This window comes from Psilocybe cubensis, chromosome 13 (assembly GCF_017499595.1).
Source record: "Psilocybe cubensis strain MGC-MH-2018 chromosome 13, whole genome shotgun sequence".
Lineage (NCBI taxonomy): Eukaryota > Fungi > Basidiomycota > Agaricomycetes > Agaricales > Agrocybaceae > Psilocybe > Psilocybe cubensis.
The window spans coordinates 757,940-780,686 of NC_063011.1; the positions used below are offsets into that span (position 1 = coordinate 757,940).

Genomic DNA, 22,747 nt, shown 5'->3' on the forward strand with positions numbered 1-22,747 from the left:
CTTGGTATGAGGTTGCGTCTTGCGTCCAACATTTCGAAATCTCCGATTGAGGGCTGCACAATCGCATCATTGTGCAGACATCATAGGGTTAGGGTTATTATCACATCTAACCAGAACCTCTGCACTTTGTAACATCACTCCCATCGCCACTATCGCCCGTCTCCTGAATTCTTCCTGGATATCCGCCACAGACGCGAATACCTATATAATATTCTGAAAATATGATGGACGTAGACACCATAGAAGAAATCCAGCCTCAAGATGGCACTTCATCATCAAAGGTTCATAGACCTATGTTCCTACCTGTGGATGAAGCGCATCCGTTTGATCTGGATAGTTATATCGCGAACTACTCAGGTGAGAACTGGCTAATCCTATAGCTCACTTATTTATGTGAAAGATTGTAACGCTAAAGGCGCCCTTTATTCTTGATCTTGTTCATTACTTTCCACACTTTCATTTGAACAAACCACACAGGCCGTACAGCGATCGACCGGCTCGTGTTCATAATCGTACTCTGCCCATCCATCGCCCCAGAAGCCTTCTCGCTATGTGTGAAACGCATACACCGCTCGCGCGATCCGTCTTTGTACCAGCATCTCTTGCAGGCGTACGAGCAGACGGCGAACGCTGCTGCATCGGACGGGGGCCTTGACATTAGTTTACCGAATACGATGGACCTCGCTGAGCTCGATACGAAGTGGGTGGACGACGTGACGGCGGAGAACCAGGCGGATCGGGTAAAGCTGGAGGTTGAGCTCAAGACGTATAGCAATAATATGATCAAGGAGAGCATCAGAGTGAGTGTCTATGCTTTCTTACTCTGTTGTAGAGTCTATCCAATACTTAACATAAACAATGCTGAATTTGTGTAGATGGCGCATCGCGATCTGGGCAATTTCTATCGCTCGATAGGCGACTTTGGTACGGCGCTGAAGCACTACACCAAATCGCGCGAGTTCTGCACGACGAGCCATCACGTCCTCGATATGTGCATGTCGATCCTCGAGGTAACGTCCCCCCTCAGGCCTCATACATATTCCGATAACACTAATATCAATATACGCTTATGTTCACGTTTACAGCTCCTAATCGAACAAAGGAACTACGCTCATATCACAACCTACGTCTTCAAAGCAGATGCAGCGCTGGACGCAGCTACAGCAGCCTCGGCCTCTGCTACGGCCGCTACAGCCAACTCGTCCGGTAATCCCGCCGCAATTGCGCAGGCGATGAAGAAGACAGGAGGAAAGAACGAGAGGGACGCAGTGCAGGCCAAACTCGACTTTGCGACGGCGCTGTCGCACCTCGGCCAGGGGTCTTATGAGAAGGCTGCGAATGCATTTTTGAAAGTTGGACCCGCGAAAGACCTTGGGCATTGGATTGGACAGGTGTGTATACGCATTGTTATCACGATTACCCAATCGTTGCTATTTTTTTCGATAGTAATGATTACTTATTAAACTGTCTTTTTCATAGCTCATCGCGCCCGGTGATATTGCGATCTATGGCACACTATGTGCACTGGCCACGTTCCCGCGGTCGACAATAAAAGCGAGAGTGTTGGAAAACGTAACATTTAGCGCATACATTGAACAGGAACCTTACATCCGCGAGCTCATCGAGGCGTACATGAACAGCAACTTCAAAACGGTACTCGAGCTGCTTAACCGGTACTCTGTATGTTTTCTTTTTCTTTTTTAAAAAAACTTTAGGATTTAATCTATCGCACAGACTCGGCATGGAATTGACATTCACCTCTCGCCACATATCAATGACCTTGCAACCGCGATCCGCAACAGGGCTCTAGTGCTCTACTTCCAGCCCTTCGCGACGATTAAACTGGAACGGATGAGCGCTGCCTTTGGGTGGACCGTCGAGGAGGTCGAGCAGCACGTTGTCAATCTCATCCAGGCAGGAGATATCCAGGGCCGAGTGGACAGTCAAAATAAGGTGCGTTTGGCTTTCATCTTCTGCATTTGGATGTGGATAAATTTTTAAAATTTGTTTTTTTTTTTTGGCATAGATCTTGAAAGCAAAGAAGACAGATTATCGGGATGAGCTCTTTGCTCGCGCTATCAAGGCCGGCACCGATATGCAGGCCGCAAATAGAAAGCTGCTGCTTCGCATGCGATTGTACGTTCCTTTCCTTCTTTCACAAACTGCATATATCTTCCTGTGAATCACGTTCATTTATGTATCTACTACAGACAACAAGCAGACCTCATCGTCAAACCTCCAAAAGGGGCCAATCAGTCGGGTGTCTTGACTGATTTTTACGCTGGTGGAGAGTGAAAAAAAATCGATCTAGCTAGTCGGCCAATTTTCATGCTTGCTTTCAACTTTTGTTTCATGCATTGTACCATATCTTTCTTTTCTTTTTGTTTCCGTCCCATTTGCTGTGTTAACTGTAGGCGCAATCATATCAATTGTTGGGAGTCCACAAGAGACTGTCTATACACGACCCAACTTTGTTTCAAACATCCAGTCGCTGAAGTTGTGCATCGAGCATGAGAAGTTGAGAACCCAGAGATAAGTTATATTCCAATTTCCTTAGCGTGGGTACATATATACATCATGATACATCATAAAACAAGAAGGAATGAAAAAGTCGTGTAAAAGGGTTGAATGAGAGAAAAAATGAGAGTGAAAAACTGAGAAATTGATTCCATTTTCATTAGTGTATATATAAATAATTCTGTTTCTGTTCCTCGTGTCCTTTCTGACGTGACCTGCCATTAGCCAGTCTTGGTCCTCGTGCGCATGATCCTCGTGGTCTTTGGTTTACCTGCAGCAGGCACACTCGTCTCAGCTCCCAGTCGGTCATCTTCGTCGTTCTGCTCGGCCTTGGGCTTCGTCTTGCCCGTGCTCTTGGTGACACCAGCAGTTTTCGTAGTTCTGCCAGACCCAGCCGTCGCTGCGGCTCCGGTTTTCCTAGACACTCTGACCTTGGTAACAACAGGTTCGTCATCGCTCGCATCCAACGACCCGGACCCCGACTTCCCATTGCTAGTGCGCGCGTTCTCCTTCTCTTCCCCATCACCAGCGGAAGCAGACGTGGTGGCGGCGGCAGGCGCAGAGGCAGGCGTCTTAGGCCGGCCACGGATTCTGTTGGCTGTCCCGATAGCCGCAGCGGGGTTGGTGTTGCTGGCCGTAGGATTGCTCGCTGGTGTTTTGGCTTTTCGAGACTCGGATGCAGCGGGTGTCTTGAGGGTGTTGGCACGAGCACCTCTTCCGCCGCGAGTGGCTGCTAATGGCACCGGCTCTTCTGTCTCCTCTTCGACTTCGGGCTCGGGATGCACAGTAGGGGTTGCCTCGGCTGCCTTCCTGCCTCGGGCGAGTGCAGGAATGCGCCCTGGAATCTTGCTAGCTTTCTTAGCAGTCGTTGAAGCCGCTGGTGCGGCAGCAGTGGGAGCCGCAACTTCATATGAGTCGAACTCATCTTCGTCGTCTTGAGCTGTCCGTGTTACCGGTACAGGAGTAGGTTCAGCGACTTTTCTCGGGCGACCTCTCTTGGCTGTTGGCGGTGGTGCGGGAGCTTCCTCTGCTTCATCTTCTTCCTGGATAGCAGTAGGCACCGGAGTAGCAATGACGCGGGGTTTCCGGCCCCGTCTAGGCGTAGGCTTAACCTTCTCAGCAACTTCTTCATCAGCCTCTTGTTCAACCTCAATTTCTTCTGGCTCAGTTTCAGATTCAGTTCGTTTGCCTTTCCTCTTCGAAGGAACAGCCACGTCAGCAGGCTCTTCCGGTTCAGCTGTTCCTCTCCTAGTAGCACGTTTCGCGGGGGCCGCAGTACCAACAGGTTCTTCAGGCTCAGCGGTACCTCTACGAGTCGAGCGTCTCGCGACAGGCTCCTCCGGCTCAGCAGTGCCCCTCCGGGTTGTCGTCCGCCTGGCTGCAGAACGTGTTGCTGACTGCTCGGCGCTATCTGCGTCAGGCGTCGTATCCATTTCTTCGGTGTCTGCAGAACGAGGTTGAGGAGTTTTCGAACGATGTCTATGTGGGCCAGAGCCGGAAGCTTCTGGCTCGAGAGACTGAGGTGCTGGCGATTTAGATTTCGCCGTTCTTGATCGAGGCTTGGATGATGAAGGAGGTTTGCTGCTTGAAGGTGGTTTGGTTGATGACTTGGATTTGGGCACAACAGAATCCTGAGTGTGAAGGAAGTGTATGTTAGACATTGAGGTGCGATAAAGGAAAAGAAGATCGAACAAAAACGATAAAGTGGATATTTTGAAAAAGTAAAAAATGATTTCGGTGAAAGAATGGCGTACCTCTTGTTCATCCTGATCAGCTTGATCATCGGTGGCTTCTTCCCGAGCTTTAGGTGCTCTCAGTAACCTTGGTCGACCCCTGGTTCTTCCACGAGTTCTAGTCTCCGGTTCAGCCTCTTCTGATTCAATGGGAGATTGTTCCGCATCTTCAACAGGCTCGACAACAACAGTGGGAACACTCTGCATCACTACATCAACCTCTTCTTCCTTCTTTTCTTTCTTAACTCTCACTGTTGGTGCAGTTGCGTCGACTTCGTAGCGTTTGGCAGGAGACAATGATAAAGATGCTCGAGCTCCAGGGCGAAGGAGAGTGAATTGCTCAGGTTCACCTTCTGTAGCTATTGCTTCATCCTCTTTCTCCTCCATCAGTTTTGTAAAGATCGATAATGATGAAGATTCGGCCTGAGCTCTCGCTGTTGGCGTAGCCTCGGCCTCAGCACTCGCAGAGGTTGAGGGAATAGCGGACGAAGATCCAGCAAGTAATCCGTTTCCTTTTCTCGGCTGAGCAGGTGTTATCTTGGTGAAGTCAAGTTTCTTGACGCTCTCGCGAACAACAGATTCTCGCCACGCAGAGCCAGGAGCAGGCGTGGGGCCTGTGCCTTCGCCATCCAATAAGGTAGTCCGTGGAGTCGAGAGCGTCGCGATGCTACGTCGGCGTTTCATATCTTCCACCGTCTCGCGCATGCGCTCGAACAGACCAGTCGTTGTTTCGGCTTCGTCGTCAATTTCTTTGCTAGCGGTACGCGTAGGATCACTTTTGCCATTAGAGCTAGGATCGGAAGGTTTGTCGAGGAATATAGAATGCCCTTCGTCCGCCTCCGCTTCGGGGATGGCGTAGCCCAGCGAACGGCCCTTGGTAGGCGAGCCAAGTACACCTCTCCTGGGAGTCGCTGTTGTAGTTATACCAGAGGATGAGGGCCTGCCGAGCCCCAAGCCCGGCGGCGCTTTCGTAGGTGACGAGCCAGGAGCCGCCACTGCTCCAGGACGAGACTTTGAGGGGCTCATACCAGGCGCACCGTCCTTCCAGAAACTGTCCTCGCGCACTTCGCGCACAGCGCTGCGCCGCCTCTCCTGGATCGCCTTGCGCTCCTCTGCTGTAATGGAAGGACGGGCAGAAGTGATCCTTGACGAAGTTGCAGGGAGTTCGGCTGTGGGTGTTCCAGCGTTTGGTGTACTTGGAGGGTCCATTGCACGCGTGCTGGTGGGTGTGGATGAGGCAGGGGCGACGATGGGTGGGACGACTAGGTCCTTGACGCGCCATGGTTGTTGGACAACAACACGACGCGCTTCGCCGCCGCCCAGAGAATACCTTCCTGGACCTGGGGCTGGGGCAGCTACTGGTGCGGGCGCAGCTGTAACCGCCGGTGCGGACCCAGCAGCTTCTGATGCATTGGATGTGGTAGTAGTTGTGGAGGGGAAAATAGTCTTTCTCTGTAGCTGCACAGGCGGACGCGCCTGCGGGGTCATGAAAGATCCTAGAACCCTCCGTATGGGAGTTTGTTGAGCCCGAGGTTGGGGTGCTAGTGGTAGAGATGGAACCTCATCATGCTCTTCTTCTTCCTCTTCCGTGCGTTCGTCCTCCGCGGCTTCTACATCAGGCTGATGTTCTTCTGCCTTTTCTTCTTGTTCCTCACCCTATAAATTGAATCAGTTTAATTTTAGCAAAGACCCCGGACAAAATAAACATACATCTTTCTTAGCACTGAAGGGCCAAGGAATGATGCGCTCAAGACCTTTCTTCCAGAGAGGCTTATCCTCTTCTTTCTCTTCTTTCTCATCCTTCTCCGTATCATCCTCCTCCATTTCTTCCGCAGAGTCGGTGTCCATATCAAGACTGTCACTATCGTCGCTCACATTGCGCATCTCAACATCTTGTGCATTCTCTTCTTCCTCTCCTTCTTCGCTGCTATCATCATCCATAGCTAGATCGTCGTCGTTCCGCTTGCCTCCTGGGGCAACGACAGCGTCCAAGACCTCCATCTCTTCTTCCTCTTCCTCTCTTTCCTTTTCGGCCCTCCACACTGCCCGCTGTGCAGATCTTATCAAGACGGCACGATGGAGTGCTGTGCCTCCCAGAGATTTACGACGTGGTGGCGTGCGTGGCGGCTGGGGTTGAACGAGATGAGGAACAGGTTGTGCTATTACTGGAGTTGGTGTCCCGGGTGGGCCTGCCCGTACAGGCTTGCTAGGTGTTCCTGCGGCATAGACTGAAGGGGAGGGTAGAACCAAATGCAGGGGAACGTCCTCCAAGATAACGAGGTCGCGGTCTTCTTCCACAACACGAGGATGGTTTGTGTGTACAAGCACAATATGGTCTTCCTCGGGTTCGCCCTCAGCATCGTTTTGGACATCTTCGTCGTCAGATTCTTCGTCGCTGGAGTCATTGTCATCTGGTCCGATGCCGAATTTGAGTGGTGAGACAGCTCTTGGCTTGTTTGGGCTTGTGCTGCGATCCCATCCGTTGGCGTCGAGGGTGCTGCCGACACCGAAGATGCTGGTCTTAATGGGACTTTGTAGGATTTTGAGATTCTCTCTAGGGTCCTTTGAAGGTCGGGGGCTAAACACCTGTGCCGATTGAATCATGGACAAGCGTAGGGTACGATTTCTCTGAGCTAAATAAAACCAACGCGAATTTCAACGAAATGCCACATTGCTCCGACATTGCCAACGAACACATACCAACTGGAGTGGCTAGAAGAACTTTGCGTACGTCTTTAGGTGGGTATGTAAATCGGAAACGTTTGCTGTGAATCTCAAACTCAGAGTTGTTGACTAGTGGAGTGATTGTTTGTTGTGTCTCTGCTGAGGCACTGCTCGAAGACGACGATGACGTGCTGGGGTATACCCATGCGCCGTCAACAAAAGCACCTGCCTTGCCTTGTACGACAAGGAATGCCTTGGTGAACGGTATCGGCAACTTTCAACGATCACCGCAAACAATGCAACGCACCTTTCCATCCTCGTTGATGAGCCTGCAATGTACAGCGTCCACTGTGGGGTAATACAACCTAACATCGCATTGTAAAGAGCTCCCAAAGGTCAGATTGGCGGAATCGATCCCAAAAGATGTTATAACTTGTGGCGGTGGGCTTGATGCCATGTCCTTTGGTTTGCCATCAGACTCCACTCCTGCTGGTGGAGCTGCCGTCGCGTTCTGCTTTTTGAGCAAGCTAAGCGTGCCGTAGCGTCCAACTTGGCTAAATCCCGTCGTATCCATTTCCGAGATTTAGTTCCTGATATCGTTTCCCGGCCTGTGCGTGATAATCACAGCAAGTTGCAAACAGTTTGAAGAGGTTGATACCCCTCTGCAAGCGAAGTTTGGGGATCGAGATAGGGCGTAAAGATGAGCCCTATAGAGCTTCGTCGGCTGAGATATACGCTCTTTGGAGGTTTAAGAGACCAATCGCGGTCGGCGGTGGTGGGGGAAGAAGCTGGTTGAATTTGGAGAGCAATTCAACAACAATCAAAAATGAGAACGCGCGAGGTTGAACGACCACGTGCTCGCATCACATCAAATAAGTTATTCTCACGGTCTGAGGCACGTCTCGCTTAACGCAAACCAACACTTGAGCTTCACGTTGGTTGTAGGTGCACTCCTGGGTGCTCCAGGTCCTGTATATATTGTGAGCTGAGTCTCACATTTTCTCAACTTAATTCATACTAACCAATGAGTTGTTCTTGTCCTTCTACTAGTGCCTTCTCCTACTAATTAATCACGTCGCTTTGCCGTAAGGGCACTCTATTTCTTGATTATTACGCGACTTTCAACTATTTCTCTCAGTCGGCGACGCGAGTGAGTCTTTCCTAATTGCCCATGATATGTATATATTTCTGTATTTCTGACTCTTTTCAGTCCCTCACTGACACCTCGCACGACATAACTGGGTACGCAGTTTGTGCCCTGCCATGGCTTACGAAATGGACGGAGAGTTTGTTACTTGCAGCATCGATGACTTTATGTCGCATTACTTTGCTTTTGTGCCAGACAAAAACAATGTTACGAGATGCATACAGAAGCATCTAATGCCATTGGGCGTGGCATCCATGAACCAGTCTCAACTTGTATTTTCTGAGTTCCCCGACACCCATTTTATTGCCAATAACAGCATAGGCAAGGAAAATGAAATGGAAGTTTATGCACCGTTGGCCAGTATCGCTAAACACATTGGCAATTATGTGTACCAGCACCAGCCCGGCCTCGCAGGGCCGACCCCCATACGCAATAAATTCAACTACCGAAATATCCTACACTCCTCTATCACCTCTGACACACATGAATCAAATCAAGTCGACGCATGTTTCGCATCCAATCAGGATAATTCCTTCAGTACCTGGGCAACGGCTGTACCCATTGAACAAAAAGTCAAGGTCAACAATGATGAACAGCGACTCGATGTAAGTCTGTTTCTCCAAGCTATTAACTGTACTCGCTGACTCAAGCCTCACAAATCCGTAGAATATAGACACGGTGCTTTCCGCCAATGCTCAGATCATGAACGACGATGTCCGGCGCATGTTTACATATGGAGTGCGTCTCAATATATTTTCATGCATTATCTGTTCTCATTCGAATGTAGATGACTTTTGACGCAGACCAGGTAGTTCTCTGGTTTCATTGTCGGTCCCACTCCGCAGTTTCTCAACCATTCAGCTTTGTCAAGGTATGCATTCACACTTTATCCTACCCAAAGGCTGAACGCTGAACGAAAAACTCCACAGGATCCTGAAAGACTCATCAAAATCTTTATGTTTTTCCTCTTCGCAACTGAGGAGCAGCTTGGATACGATCCATTGGTGGAACGCCAAGTCGATGGCCAATATATCTTTCGAATTCGCCATTCCAAGCCAAACTCTAACGATGCAGATGATTCTCGATTCTATCGTACTGTGAAAGTGCTCTCCGGCTACCGGTCCAACAATATCACTTGTCGAATGCCTCGAGTATGGACCGTTGAACGTTATAATCCAACTACTGGAAAAGCAATGCCGGGCAGCCTGCAGGTCCTGAAGGATGTCTGGATTGACCATACTGTTCAAACGGAACGGCAAATTCAAGAGGCAATTTTCAAAGCGATCAACAAATTTGGCGACGAGGAGGCGCCTGAGCATCCTGACCTTAAAATCATCTGGGAGGAGCGAAGGGAGCTTATTCGATCCAGAGACTATCGAAGACTTTTCCTCACTATCGCAGACGACTATGAAGGTCAAAGGTCAAAAGTAATCGCACCTGAATCGCGCCGCATACGCGGCCTTTTCGACCCTATGAGAATCTATGACCAAGCAAATCAAACACACAGAAAATCTGATGTTGAGCAATATTATGTGCCGAGGAAGCAGTATCGCGTTGTGTTTGAGGAGATTTGTCTGCCCATAAAATCACTGCCAACACTTGGAGATGCGCTCGATGTCATCCAGGACATTCATATCGGTCAGTATTTACGAATGGCCACGCTCTATAGCCCAATACTTATTTTTCGTCCTGTAATTACAGCGCTGCAACTAATGTACTGTGCTGGTTGGGTTCACCGAGATATCAGCGACGGCAATATTTTAGCCTGCCAAAAACAAGGATCTCAATCGCAATCCACGGTTTGGCAGGCCAAGCTCATGGACCTTGAATATGCGAGGCCGTTCCAGCGTCCTGACGAAGCTGTTGCTGATCCGACAACTGTAAGCGTTTCAAGCAATAGAAGTAAGATCCGGCTTTGCAAATCTAATATCTTGCTACCAGGGCACGCCTTTTTTCATGCCTGTGGAGATTCTCAACAAAGACTACTTTTATTATAAAGGATTTGAGCACCCCGAATATGATTCTGATTACGAGGACGCCAGCGACAGCCGCGTTCCTGCAGCTCCTGCAGAAGATGACATTGTCACTCATAACTTCCAACACGATTTAGAGTCGGTTTGGTGGCTCATTCTCTATCTCATTGTTTCTCGCGTCTTTATTCAACCCAACGAATACTGGGAAGGTCGCATTCTTGACAAAGAACAAGCCAACCGGTGGATCTCCGGTGTCTTTCAAAACTTGCTTGTTTTGTCGAAAGAGCGAAGCAGATGCTTCGTTCGCGGTTCCATCAAACAACAGATTATGAATTTCACGCCCAATCATCTGAAAGATCTGGTCGACCGTCTGCAGCGCAACAAAGACGTTTTACTGTCATTTTATACCAACCGCGAGCGCAAGGAACAAATATACGATCATGCCTCGTACGCGAGAGTTCATGTCAACTTCGGTAAATTTCTTGCATCCATTCAGAATATGGAGCCTAAGACCTGGCGTGAATACGTGCTCCCTTTCCCTGAGCCTACTCTATCCACTCAAACCGAGACCCCAGCTAATGCAGCTCCAGAAACCCCGGCTCCATAGCCCTCGACATATGCAACAATTCCTCCGAGGGAGTATCTGTTCCGCCCCTCTAAAGTTAAGGCAAAACGAAGACCTGAAAACGAAGACCTGAAGAAAATTTCAACCGTGGTGGAGGATGATCCAAGAAAGGTACTAAGAGGTCTCGCCATGGTCCCTAAAACTTAATTCAACCACTTTCCTCTCAACTTGCATTTCGAGGTAGATATCGCAGTGGCCAGCAAGCCATACCTCTTTTCAACTTGTTCGTTTTACCCCACTCCGTCCTCCCCAGTCTTGTAATTAATATCTAGCACATTTCTACTGTACATGTATCCCCACTATTGTCTTCAGTGGCTTTCAAGCTCTCGTATCTTACCCGACAATCTCTATAACCAACGGTCGAACCATTGCGTTCGTGGTTTTCTCGCTTTCCTTGGCATATCTGTTGTTACCCATATTGGGTCTAAATCCCGCAGGGATTTGTTTATGAACAATGGTGGTACCGTGGGAGCTTTGCAACGCCATCCCGTGAAAGTGAACCAACACGACTGAACTTCACTTTTAGCAAGTGGCATTACCCAGGTTTCTTTCAAGCGTAGATAATGTGAAGATTTTGCCTTACTTTTCTGTATCTGACCGGTTTCTTACTATGTCCTTAGCTTTGCCTCCTTCTCCTTCTCCTTTTCCTTCTCCTGATCACTCCTGGGGCGCTGGTAGTGGCTCGGATATTGAACTTGCGTTAGTCTCATTAGATTTTTATGGAGGTTTATTGATTTATTAACCACGTTGCACAGTCCTTCTACGAGACCAATAGAGACATCTAAGTACGTAATTATCTATGTGATGTGATGCAGTCTCTTTCTTACACCACGTAAAGTGGCAACAGGAGGAGGCTCCAGCGAAGTCACAGACCTTCGAACTCAGATGGGTCACGAAATGGACGGGGACTTTGTTACCTGCAGCATTGATAAATTCATGAGATGCTATCTGCCATTTCTCCCCCTCGACAACGACATCAACCGCTGTCTAGATGAGCATCTCATTCCAGACAATATCATAACCAGGATTGTTGACAAAGCAGGACAGGAAAGTCTTCTGTTCACTGAGTTTCCAGATACTCCGGTCATCGTTGTCGGGAAGAAAAACGAAATGCAAATTTACTCACCATTGGCCGATATCGCCAAAAGCATAGGAAATTATTCATTCCAGGTACCTGCTGGCGAAAAACCACGCACGCGCAACAGGTTCAATTATCGTAATGCGTACAACTCCACCATCAAGTCAGATATTGAAGGAAGTAATCACAAAAATGACGGCTGCTTCACATCGGACCCTGACAACATTTTAAGCACATGGGGTACAGCCGTACCCGTGGAGCAGCAGGTTAGGGCCAAACACGAGGATCGGCTTGATGTGGGTGGTTTGGCTTTGACTGCTGGGCTCTGTCACTCACGTAACATTGTATAGAATATTGAAAAGATATTGTCAGCCAATGTCCAAATAATGAATGACGACGTACGACGCATGTTCACTTACGGGGTAGGTCCATTACATTTGGTCAACTCAGAAACTGACTATATTTCTCTCAAGATTACGTTCGACGCGGATGAAATGAGACTCTGGTATCATTCCAGATCTCACTCTGCGGTTTCGGTGCCATTCAACTTTGTGAAGGTCATTTCAGTTCATTCATCTGAAATCATCTAGTCTGGTATTAACCACTGTTGACAGGAACCTCTGAAACTTGTCAAAATCTTTATGTCGTTCCTCTTCGCCACCGATGTTGAACTTGGATACGATCCCATGGTTGAGCGCCAAGAAGACGGCCACTATATTTTCAAGATTCCACGGCCTAAACCCACTGAAAGCACAATATTGCCAAGCGGTGACGCTTCATCTTCCCACAGCGCGTCTTCATCTTTGGACAGCGTGTCTTCATCTTTGGACAACGCGTCTTCATCCTCGGACGACAATGCTCTGTCTACGGATAGCAATTTTCCATCCACGGACAGCGATTCTCATCCTATAGAGGAGCAATTATCAGTGAAGGAACAGCAAGACGCACCTGACGACTATCAGTATTACCGCACTGTCAGGGTCTTGTCTTGCTACCGTTCCAACAAGATCTCGGGCCGGATGCCCAGAGTATGGGTAATTGAGCCCTACGATCCGGTGACGAAGAAAGTCATTCCAGGAGACCAATTGGTACTCAAGGACGTTTGGATCGAGAAGAGTGCTCAGACCGAAAGGGTAATTCAAACTGCAATTTTTGAGGACATCAACAAGTTTGGCGATTGCAAGGCCCCTCCAACAACAGACCCCGCTCTTAAAATAATCTGGGAGCAGCTCAAAGATTCTATACAAAGTCGAGAATACAAGAAACTATTTCTCACTATCGAAAATGATTACACTGGTTTTACGTCGAAAAAGCCTGCCTCTGGTTCAAAGCGCATCTGGGGGCTGCATAAACCGGTCGAGACGTCGTATAAATCTACCGGAACGACCCTTCGCAAAGAAGCCGGGCAATCTCACCCCATTCCCGCCAGCACAGAGACGAATATACATCGTCCTTTTATTCCCAAAAAGCAATACCGAATAATTTATAAGGAAGTATGTCGCACTGTAGGGGAAATGCGAACACTGGGAGAAGCCATTGACGTCCTCCAACATATTCATACTGGTAACCATCTGTCTTTTATCTCGATTCAAATTATATAGTCTGATTGATTGTATAGCATTGCAACTTTTTTACTGCGGTGGCTGGGTGCATAGAGATATAAGCGAGGGCAACATCTTAGCTTATCGACAGGATTTTGCAGATGACTCGAAGCCCTGGCAAGGCAAGTTGATGGATCTCGAATATGCACGCAGGTTTCCTCCGCAATTTGGAGACACACAGGAACCTAAAACAGTATGCCATACTTCACTCAACTAAATTAACTTGCCATCTGACGCAGGTATTGGAAAGGGCACTCCTTTTTTTATGCCGACGGAAATTCTTTTCGAGAGATTTCTCCATCATCCTCTACCAGATAGGCTTGGAATCAGTAATCCTTACGATAACAATGACACAGAAGAAGAAACACTTGATGAAGCGCGACACTTAGTCCATCATTTCCACCACGATTTGGAGTCTCTATGGTGGCTCATACTTTATCTCATCACCTCCCATGTCGAAGACCAACCTGCGGCAAGTTGGCCAGACTCGAATGCGCAAGCTGCTGCAATTAATGCTTGCCGCATTTGGATCAGGCGCATCTTTCAGAACACTATGCAACTTTCATCTGAGAGGCATGCCTGCTTCATCCAATCACCGAAAAAGAAACTGGTCGAGATATTGCCCAAATCAGTGGCTGTTCATGCGCGGCATATTGAGACACTGAGAAAGGACTTATTCGATTCCTGCATAGTGTGCGTGCGGAACAATCGTATCCTAGATCACGACTTCTATGCCACGTTACATGTACGATCTGGTTGGTTCTTTACGACGTTACAAGGTTCAGAACAAAAGGATTGGCGGAACTATGTGATAAACCCCAAGGAAACGACACCTAATGCAAAGTCTCTCACGACATCGAGCAACCCAAGTAATGCCCCATCGGATCCAGGCATAAAGGTGGGACAGGGTGATACTCCCGCTGCAGGCTCGAAATCTCTTGCAGCCATCGACAGTGTTAATGCTAAGCAATCGGGTCAATTAAAGCCAGCTGGCATTCAATCTAAGGAATGTCTTCCTCGACCAGTCAAAATGCAACCACTAAAACGAGGGCCCGAGAAGAATCCCAATCTAAATCAAGGGAGGTCTAAAAATGATAGTAAACGAAGCCGACATGATTCTTAAATGTCTATCTTGTTTGCACAAACAGCCGTGCGCCATACCCCATGAAATATTCACGACGTCTGTCATTCTCTTCTCTTCTTTTACTTCCTTTTTACCGATACTATTGCCACAGCTGCATCCAATCATTGAATGATTTGTCTTTGCCATATTGAATTTTGACTGCCGCGGTACGCAGTCGTACTACATAATGTAGTAAATAGCCTGTTAGATATAGTTTTTTGACACAACAAAAACCGAACCGAATTCATCATATGTTGGCCACATACACCGCGTCCACATCTTATTGTCCATAAACTTGGGACAGTAACAGGAATGTGGCCCCTGTACCTATCACTATTTACTATCGGTGCTTTTATTGAACCAGACTCGCCCAGCAGGAACTCGCACACTCAACAAGCCGTTACTCACCCGTTATTCAATGTGTGGTGCAAAATTTCAGCACGACGTGAAGTTCATCTGGGGCTACTTGTTTGGCTCATTATTTTTCATGTCAAAGATCAACCCGAAGATCAGTGGCAAGGTCCAGTTACTTCTACTGAAGCAAAAAAAGAATCCAAAAACCTCATTCCAGTCTTCTAGAAGGTGTTCGACTACATTTCTGGAACAGAAAGGCATATTTTACTGGAGATAATCTTGGCATCGAGCTAAAGAGATTTTTGCCTTGTAATGTCTCCCTTCTTCCATATCCTTTCCATGTTCTCATAGCGTATATGAACAGCAAATATCCTGAGCAGGAGAAAGCTAGATCTAAAGGAAAAAAAGAATGTTATGCCAGTATTGACCGTCATCTTTGTATATTCCTCACAGATATACGTCAAACACGTCGATGGCGAAATTATGCTCTAAATCACCTCCAGTAAACGATGCCACAGACAATTATAACATACTGGCACCAATGGCCAGCGAAGAACGCAAAATGAACCGAGGTCCAGATCAAATCTTAAATGTAGATATAGAAAAGACAATGGAAGTAACTTTTCTTGTAGACCGAAAGTACTACTTTCGGTCTACAAGAAAAATTTAAAGTTCTGGTTGAATGAATTCATGCCCGCAAACCCTTCGGAGGCCCGACTGTTCAGAATACATGTGAAATATAAATATACCGATGAGTCCAGACAGGACAATGTCGGAAGACAAGGATATTCTGTGAAGACAATGAAAGCGAATTGATGGGCTCTGCATGTTCGAATCTTGTTGGCCAGATTAGGAAGTTGCCCATGTGGGCTTGAATCGTGGGAACTTTGAAACACCATCCCGTGAACGCCAACCAACACAACTTCAACTTCGCGTTGTAGGTGCCTCCTCGGTGCCCCAGGTTCTGTGAAGGCATATAATGTGAGCTTAGTCCCAAATTCTATGTTCTTACCCATACTCACTGATGAGTTCTTCTCGTCCTTCCACCCCACCCAACCCGGTACCTTCTACTACTAATGCCACTGTTGATGTCGCTTTGCCGTAAGGGTGCTGCACTTTTTTGGATTATCGCTCTACTGACACAGAACAGACCTTCAGTTGTAGCCATCGATAAGCAACGCAAGTGAGTCTTTCGTGATTGCTCATACATATATTTGTCTGACTCTTTCTCAGTCCCTTTTTTACACCCCGCAAGGCAGCAACTGCAGGAGGAACGAGCAAAGTTACGCAGCTTCGCACTGTCATGGCTTACGAAATGGAGGGAGAATTTATCACCTGCGGAATTGACGACTTTATGTCACATTATTTCGCTTTTGTGCCCGACACAAACAATGTTACGAGATGCATACAGAGGCATCTGATTCCATCGGGCGTCGCCTACATAGACAAATCTAAGCTTGTACTCTCAGAGTTCCCCGACACCCCTACTATTGACAAGGCCGTCCCAGGCAAGAAAAACGAAATGGAAGTTTTTGCACCGCTGGTCAATATTGCCAACAACATTGGCAAGTATGTGTACCAGCACCAGCCTGGCCTCGCAGGGCCGACCCCCATACGCAATAAGTTCAAGTACCGAAACGTCCCATACTCGTCCATCAGCTCTGACATACTTGGATCGAACCACAAAGTGGACGCGTGTTTCACATCCGATCACGATAATTTCTTGAGTACCTGGGGAACAGCTGTATCTATTGAACAAAAGGTCAAGGTCAACAATGAACAACGACTCGATGTAAGTCTGTTTCTCAAAGCTATTAACCGAATCCGATGTATTAACTCCCACAACTCTGTAGAATATGGAAAAGGTGCTTTCCGCCAATGTTCAGGTCATGAATGACGATGTCCGGCGCATGTTTACATACGGAGTGCGTCCCAATATATTTTCATGCATTATCTGTTCTCATTCGAATGTAGATGACTTTTGACGCAGACCAGGTAGTTCTCTGGTTTCATTGTCGGTCCCACTCCGCAGTTTCTCAACCATTCAGCTTTGTGAAGGTATGCATTCACACTTTATTCTACCCAAAGGCTGAACGCTGAACGAAAAACTCCACAGGATCCTGAAAGACTCATCAAAATCTTTATGTTTTTCCTCTTCGCAACTGAGGAGCAGCTTGGATACGATCCATTGGTGGAACGCCAAGTCGATGGCCAATACATCTTTCGAATTCGCCATTCCAACCCAAACTCTAACGATGCAGATGATTCTCGATTCTATCGTACTGTGAAGGTGCTCTCCGGCTACCGGTCCAACAATATCACTGGTCGAATGCCTCGAGTATGGACCGTTGAACGTTATAATCCAACTACTGGAAAAGCAATGCCGGGCAGCCTGCAGGTCCTGAAGGATGTCTGGATCGACCATAATGCTCAAACGGAACGGCAAATTCAAGAGGCGATCTTTGAAGCGATCAACAAATTTGGCGACCAGGAGGCACCTGAGCATCCTGACCTCAAAATCATTTGGGCACAGCGAAGGGAACTTATTCAATCCCGAGACTATCAACGACTTTTCCTCACTATCGAAGATGACTATGACGGTAGACAGTCAAAAGTAATCGCCCCAGGGTCGCGCCGCATATGGGGTCTTTTCGACCCCGTTAGGACCTTTTACCAATCGCCAGGAACAAATTCTAGGCATGATACGGGGCACATTCGCCCGATTCATACATACAAAAAGACCAATATAGAGCGACATTACGTGCCCAAGAAGCAGTATCGAGTTGTATTCAAGGAGATTTGTCTGCCCATAGGATCATTGCCAACGCTTGGCGATGCGATGGATGTACTTCAGGACATTCATATCGGTCAGTATCTTTCAATCGCCACGGTCTACTGACCAATACTTATTTTTCATCCTGTAACTACAGCGCTGCAACTAATGTACTGTGCTGGTTGGGTTCACCGAGATATCAGCGACGGCAATATTCTAGCCTGCAAAAAACAAGGATCTCAATCGCAATCTTCCACGATTTGGCAGGCCAAGCTCATGGACCTTGAATATGCGAGGCCGTTCCAGCGTCCTGACGAAGCTGCTGCTGATCCGAAAACTGTGAGCATTTCAAGTAATACTAAGATCCGGCCTTACAAATCTAATATCTTGCTACCAGGGCACGCCCTTTTTCATGCCTATCGAGATTCTCAAGCAAGAATACTTTTATAGGAAAGGACTAGAGCAACCCGAAGATGATGTTGATTATATTGCCTCCAGAGGCAGACGCCGTGCTGTAAAAGCTGCAAAAAATGACATTGTCACTCATAACTTCCAACACGATTTAGAGTCGGTGTGGTGGCTCATTCTCTATCTCATAGTCTCTCGCGTCTTTATTCAACCCCTCGAATACTGGGAAGGTCGCATTCTTGACGAAGGAAAAGCCGAGCGGTGGATATCCAGCGTCTTTCAAAATCTGCTCCTTTTGTCGCAAGAGCGAAAGAGATGCTTCGATCTTGATGGCACCATCGAACAACAAATCATGGGCTTCACGCCCAATCATCTGGAAGGTCTGGTCGAAAGTCTAGAACTGAGCCAAACAGCTTTAATGTCTTTTTATCTTAACCGCGAGCGGAAGGAACAAATATACGATCACGCCTCGTACGCCAGAGCTCATATCAACTTTGGTGAATTTCTTGAATCCGTTCAAACTCTGGAGCCTAAGACATGGCGCCAATATGTACTCCCTCTCTCTGACCCTATCATATCCACTCAAACCGACACCCCAGCCGACGCAGCTCCGGAAACCTCGGCTCCACAGCCCTCGACACATGCGACAATTCCTCCGAGGGAGTATTTGTTCCGCCCCTCTAAAGTTAAGGCTAAACGAGGATCTGAAGAAAATCCCAACCGTGGTGCAGGAGGATCCAATAAAGGTGCTAAGAGATCTCGCAATGGTGTCTGAGATTTAATTCAACGACTTTCCTCTCGACTTGGATTTCGAGGTAGATATCGCAGTGGCATGTAAGCTGCCTTGCCTCTTCCCAAGTTGTTCTTCTTCCCCTACTCCGTCCTCCCGAGTCTTGTACATATCTAGCACATTTCTGCGCTGCATGTATCCCCACGATTGTCTTTAGTGGCCTTTCAAGCTTTCATATTTTTGATACACATATCCTGTCATCTCGTTACTTGCATGTAAACAAACGAATTTAACAAAGCGCGACCCTTGAAGCTTGACGGTTCAATGTTAAACGTTTAAGTTTAAATTCCTGTCTCGTGCGCCAGTGTCATGGTTGACGACAGCGAAGGTCCTCTGATATATTTTACTCATTCATCCGTTTGGCGCGTATAGGCGTATTTATTGTGATGTAGTAGACACTGGGCAGGAGGGCGATGTAGCATGCCCAGCACGGTAGTGGGGTGGTGCCAGACGTACTGGAAAACATAAAGTATAGTAATTAGAGTATATAGCGACAGGACCCTTAAACTAAAATACACCCAACCCCCAACCCACATACACATTCTAATCTAAATACTACCCTACCCCCTCGTCACAGCAAACACCTCAGATCCCAACCCCATTTCGTCCAACTCGCCCATATACACCGGTCCCACGCACAACCGATCTCGCTCCGTCTCGACTCCAAACCGCTTTGTCACGTCCGAATTCCAAGTCATCTCCGGCGCGGTGCGTCCGTACGACGTCTGCACCGCCGTGAGAGGGTTGCTGAGATGCAGCGCTGCGAGGCCGACGAAGCGGGTGCGTGATGTGTGGATAATGATGCTTGTAGTGTACCATATTACCTGGCAGCTTTACAAAAATTCGATATACATGAGCCCATTAACGTCAACGACTCGGAAGAAAGGTATGAAGAAGCAGGAGGGAGGGGAAGAACATACGCAAATACAAGAACCGCAGCCAAAAACAGCGCCAGCGCCGCGATCTGCAGCTCCGCACCGACAATATCGTCCTGCAGACGGATAAAATCGACCTCGCGGGGCTCATACATGAAGCCACCGGCGGCAAGCGCATACCGCGCGAGCTGCAGCGCGTACACCTGCTCGTACGTCACACCGCCGTGCCCGTCTATCGTGCCTGCGCCGTCGACGGCGCGCGAGACGGCGGTGGTTTGGCCGGCGAATGCCGCGGCCATGATGTGTTGGGTGTCGGTGGTCGAGGCGAGCGAGGCGTGTTGCATGATGAACTGTGCACCGGGGGAAGAGGACGAAGAGGAGGGGGGGTGGTAGGTGTAGGTTACGTCTAGTGCGGTGGTGTTACAGACGACGACGTTCCAGGCGCCCGTGTTCCCGTGTACGAACCAGCCACTGTATGAAAATGCAAAGGGTGTTGTTGGTAAAAATGTAATGGAAAAGAGGATCGAGCGGTTACGAACGTGTTCCCTATGACTGTTGTATGTTTTTGAGGGGGTTATAGAATAAAAAGAGGGGTTTGGTGAAGGCTTACATGTGTCAAGAGGCTGGTCGGGATCGAGATACGCGTTTGAGGTGACCACTTCACCTGTACTGAAAGGGCTTGACCCATAGTCAACACCAAATTCCTGCAGTATACTATAGGAGCACAAAAACCCACTTGGACGAAATACTCGTGCCGTCTATACAAAAACCCTGGTCATCAAGCGCACATAAAGGTGACATACCTGTCCCGTTCCGATACCTGATAGGCCGAGACTGCGAACAGTCCAAGTTCAACTTGACCTGTGGCCCATAAAACCCATCCGACATGAAAATACACTCTTTGGTGATCCTAACCCCCACCCCCAAGAAAAATTCAGTACCTCATCAAAACCACTCGAACTTCGAACCAACCGACTTACGTTGCACACTGCGTGCGCACACCAAGCGTGCGCGCCTGATACGTGACGTTCGGGGGGATGCTCGCGGGGACCAATATAGCCGTCTGGTCGTCGGCGAACGCGACGCTGTGCAGCGCCGAGTTGTTCGTGAGCACGCGTATGCCCTCTGCGAGCGTGCGGCCGCTCCCTGTGCTCTTGATGCTCAGCACGCCACACGACCCCGTGACGATCTGCTTCAGCGTGTCGGGGTAGCCCGCCGCGCTGGAGGCGGCAGCAGCGCACATCGTTGCGTTGATCGCGCGTGCGAAGGCGGGCTGCGATGGCGCGTTATTGTTGGGGTTGGTGGAGTTGGAGGAAGCGGTGGGTGTGTATGGGATGCTGGATGGGATGACGACGCTCGTGCTGCTCGCGTGCAGCCATGTGTCCGCGGCGGCGATGAGGTACGACGTTGCGAGGAGCGAGCCGAGCGTGACCACCGCGCGGCGGAGCAGTGGCGTCGCGCGCGCTTCACGCTCGGTGGCTGCGGCGGACGCGTCGGATGGGCGTCGGCTGAACATGTATTTGACCGAGACGAGCAGCGCGCCGCGGCGCAGGTTCGCGCCGTTGCATATTGACATCAACAAGCTAAGTCTAAAACCAGTTACACTCAGCGCGTAAATGGGATACAAATACTTACTGCATAGGAGTCGGCCTGTTCACATTTCCATTCCCATTACTCGCATCACCATCCTTTACCACGGCGCTCGAGCGCAGCCACCCCGCAGCCAACAAGTACGAAAACAGGCCCATCACAACAGGCACCGACACAGGCGCAACATGCGACGTCACCTGCGTAATAGTCAACACCCTGCCCAGCGGCGCGGTGCTCACGAGCGCACGCCGCGCAGGGACCACGCGGCACGCGTTGAACGCGCAGAGGTATGTGAGGAGCGCGGCGGTCGTCGCGAGCAGGCTTGCGAGGATGAGCGTGGCGGTGAGACATGTTGGGAGCACGACGCTGCGGCGCGCGGCGCGGGCTTGTGCGGTGTGTAGTTTGGATGAGGAGGGTGCGGGTGCGGGGGGTTTGGAATTGGGTGGGTAGGCGTATGTGTATGGTTCGTATGTGTGTTCTACTTCGGGGTGTTGGTAGAGTGCGGGTGGTGTCAGAGTGCTTGATTCCGGAGGGGTAAGTCTGAGCGCGGTGTACGCGGTGGCCATTTCAATTGCGAACGAGCACGGTTGTGTACCGTTCTCAATTCGTGTTTTTGAGGATACAATCGAGAGGATAGCGGGGGCTGGAACAGGCGCTTTGAGAGGGGTTTGACGTGAATCTCATAGCCTTCTGCTGGCGACTAAAATTTCTTGTGCCTGGAATAGAGCGCTAATACCGATAGATGCGTCTGCGTCGTGCACGATTACGGCGTCGGGGACATTGGCATTCACAGCATTCTAAATTTATCCAGGCGGTCAGTCTGTCACCAGGGAACGTCGGCTGGCTACAATTTACGAAACAAAACAATAAATTCAAGTTGTCCCTGAAGATGATTGGAATAACTTTGAACTTTGTTTGACAATGACAGTGAACATGGAGAGTCGATGCGAGTTCCGTATTAATCGTGCTTACTTACATTATACATATCATCCTGTATCCAGATTCTATCATTTTCCATTGAACTTGAACGAATCATGTCGATGTCCAGGGGCCAGAGTCCATCGAGTCTATAACAGTTTTATAGTCATTGATTAGTACTAGTAGAGCTCTACTAGAGCAGAGCGTGTACTGGTACATTTTCACATCTCCAATTTAGAGCTTGTTACCCAAGGTTGAAGAGAGGGATGAGTTCAAATTCGCAAATTGCAAGGCCTTATGCCTTAGTCTGACGAGTCCAAGTGATATTTAGCGCCTTGAATCTCAATCTCGATCCTTAATTCAGCATTGTCAACTGATAAATGAGACGTTTTGGGAGTTGACAGCCTGAGGATCCGAGTCGTCACGGTGTTACTCGAGCGGCAAGATTTAGTCTAGTCCCACCCTCTTTTTACTTTTTACTTTTTACAGTATGGCCGTGAAGAAAGGACTGGGATGAAAATATGGCTGCGACCGACTTGGAGTTGGGAGTCGGAGTTGGGAGTTGGGAGTTGGGAGTT

The 22,747-nt window shown here is 48.7% G+C and overlaps 6 protein-coding genes across 6 annotated transcripts; 4 read left to right on the top strand and 2 right to left on the bottom strand.

Moving 5' to 3' along the window:
• Positions 1-224: 224 nt before the first annotated feature.
• JR316_0012971 (COP9 signalosome complex subunit 1) lies at positions 225-2,295 on the top strand (the record flags this gene model as incomplete). Its single annotated transcript, XM_047898587.1, has 8 exons — positions 225-357; positions 478-800; positions 876-1,010; positions 1,086-1,391; positions 1,480-1,680; positions 1,735-1,953; positions 2,027-2,136; positions 2,211-2,295. 8 exons carry the CDS (start codon positions 225-227, stop codon positions 2,293-2,295), a joined length of 1,512 nt encoding a protein of 503 aa, XP_047742135.1.
• Positions 2,296-2,738: 443 nt separating this feature from the next.
• Positions 2,739-7,488, bottom strand: JR316_0012972 (uncharacterized protein; the record flags this gene model as incomplete). The annotated part of the gene is made up of 5 exons (XM_047898588.1): positions 2,739-4,148; positions 4,272-5,906; positions 5,961-6,883; positions 6,951-7,167; positions 7,222-7,488. 5 exons carry the CDS (start codon positions 7,486-7,488, stop codon positions 2,739-2,741), a joined length of 4,452 nt encoding a protein of 1,483 aa, XP_047742136.1.
• Positions 7,489-8,177: 689 nt separating this feature from the next.
• JR316_0012973 (uncharacterized protein) lies at positions 8,178-10,641 on the top strand (the record flags this gene model as incomplete). Its single annotated transcript, XM_047898589.1, has 6 exons — positions 8,178-8,666; positions 8,728-8,799; positions 8,849-8,932; positions 8,991-9,699; positions 9,763-9,941; positions 10,003-10,641. The coding sequence occupies 6 exons, from the start codon at positions 8,178-8,180 to the stop codon at positions 10,639-10,641; spliced, it is 2,172 nt and encodes a 723-aa protein (XP_047742137.1).
• Positions 10,642-11,544: 903 nt separating this feature from the next.
• On the top strand, positions 11,545-14,461 carry JR316_0012974 (uncharacterized protein; the record flags this gene model as incomplete). Its single annotated transcript, XM_047898590.1, has 6 exons — positions 11,545-12,033; positions 12,088-12,159; positions 12,211-12,294; positions 12,352-13,230; positions 13,430-13,531; positions 13,589-14,461. 6 exons carry the CDS (start codon positions 11,545-11,547, stop codon positions 14,459-14,461), a joined length of 2,499 nt encoding a protein of 832 aa, XP_047742138.1.
• Positions 14,462-15,891: 1,430 nt separating this feature from the next.
• On the top strand, positions 15,892-18,771 carry JR316_0012975 (uncharacterized protein; the record flags this gene model as incomplete). Its single annotated transcript, XM_047898591.1, has 6 exons — positions 15,892-15,998; positions 16,049-16,607; positions 16,669-16,740; positions 16,932-17,682; positions 17,746-17,927; positions 17,986-18,771. The coding sequence occupies 6 exons, from the start codon at positions 15,892-15,894 to the stop codon at positions 18,769-18,771; spliced, it is 2,457 nt and encodes an 818-aa protein (XP_047742139.1).
• A 358-nt stretch (positions 18,772-19,129) lies between these two features.
• On the bottom strand, positions 19,130-21,817 carry JR316_0012976 (uncharacterized protein; the record flags this gene model as incomplete). Its single annotated transcript, XM_047898592.1, has 7 exons — positions 19,130-19,241; positions 19,351-19,617; positions 19,707-20,132; positions 20,201-20,213; positions 20,272-20,396; positions 20,642-21,250; positions 21,297-21,817. 7 exons carry the CDS (start codon positions 21,815-21,817, stop codon positions 19,130-19,132), a joined length of 2,073 nt encoding a protein of 690 aa, XP_047742140.1.
• Between the last annotated feature and the right edge of the window lie 930 nt (positions 21,818-22,747).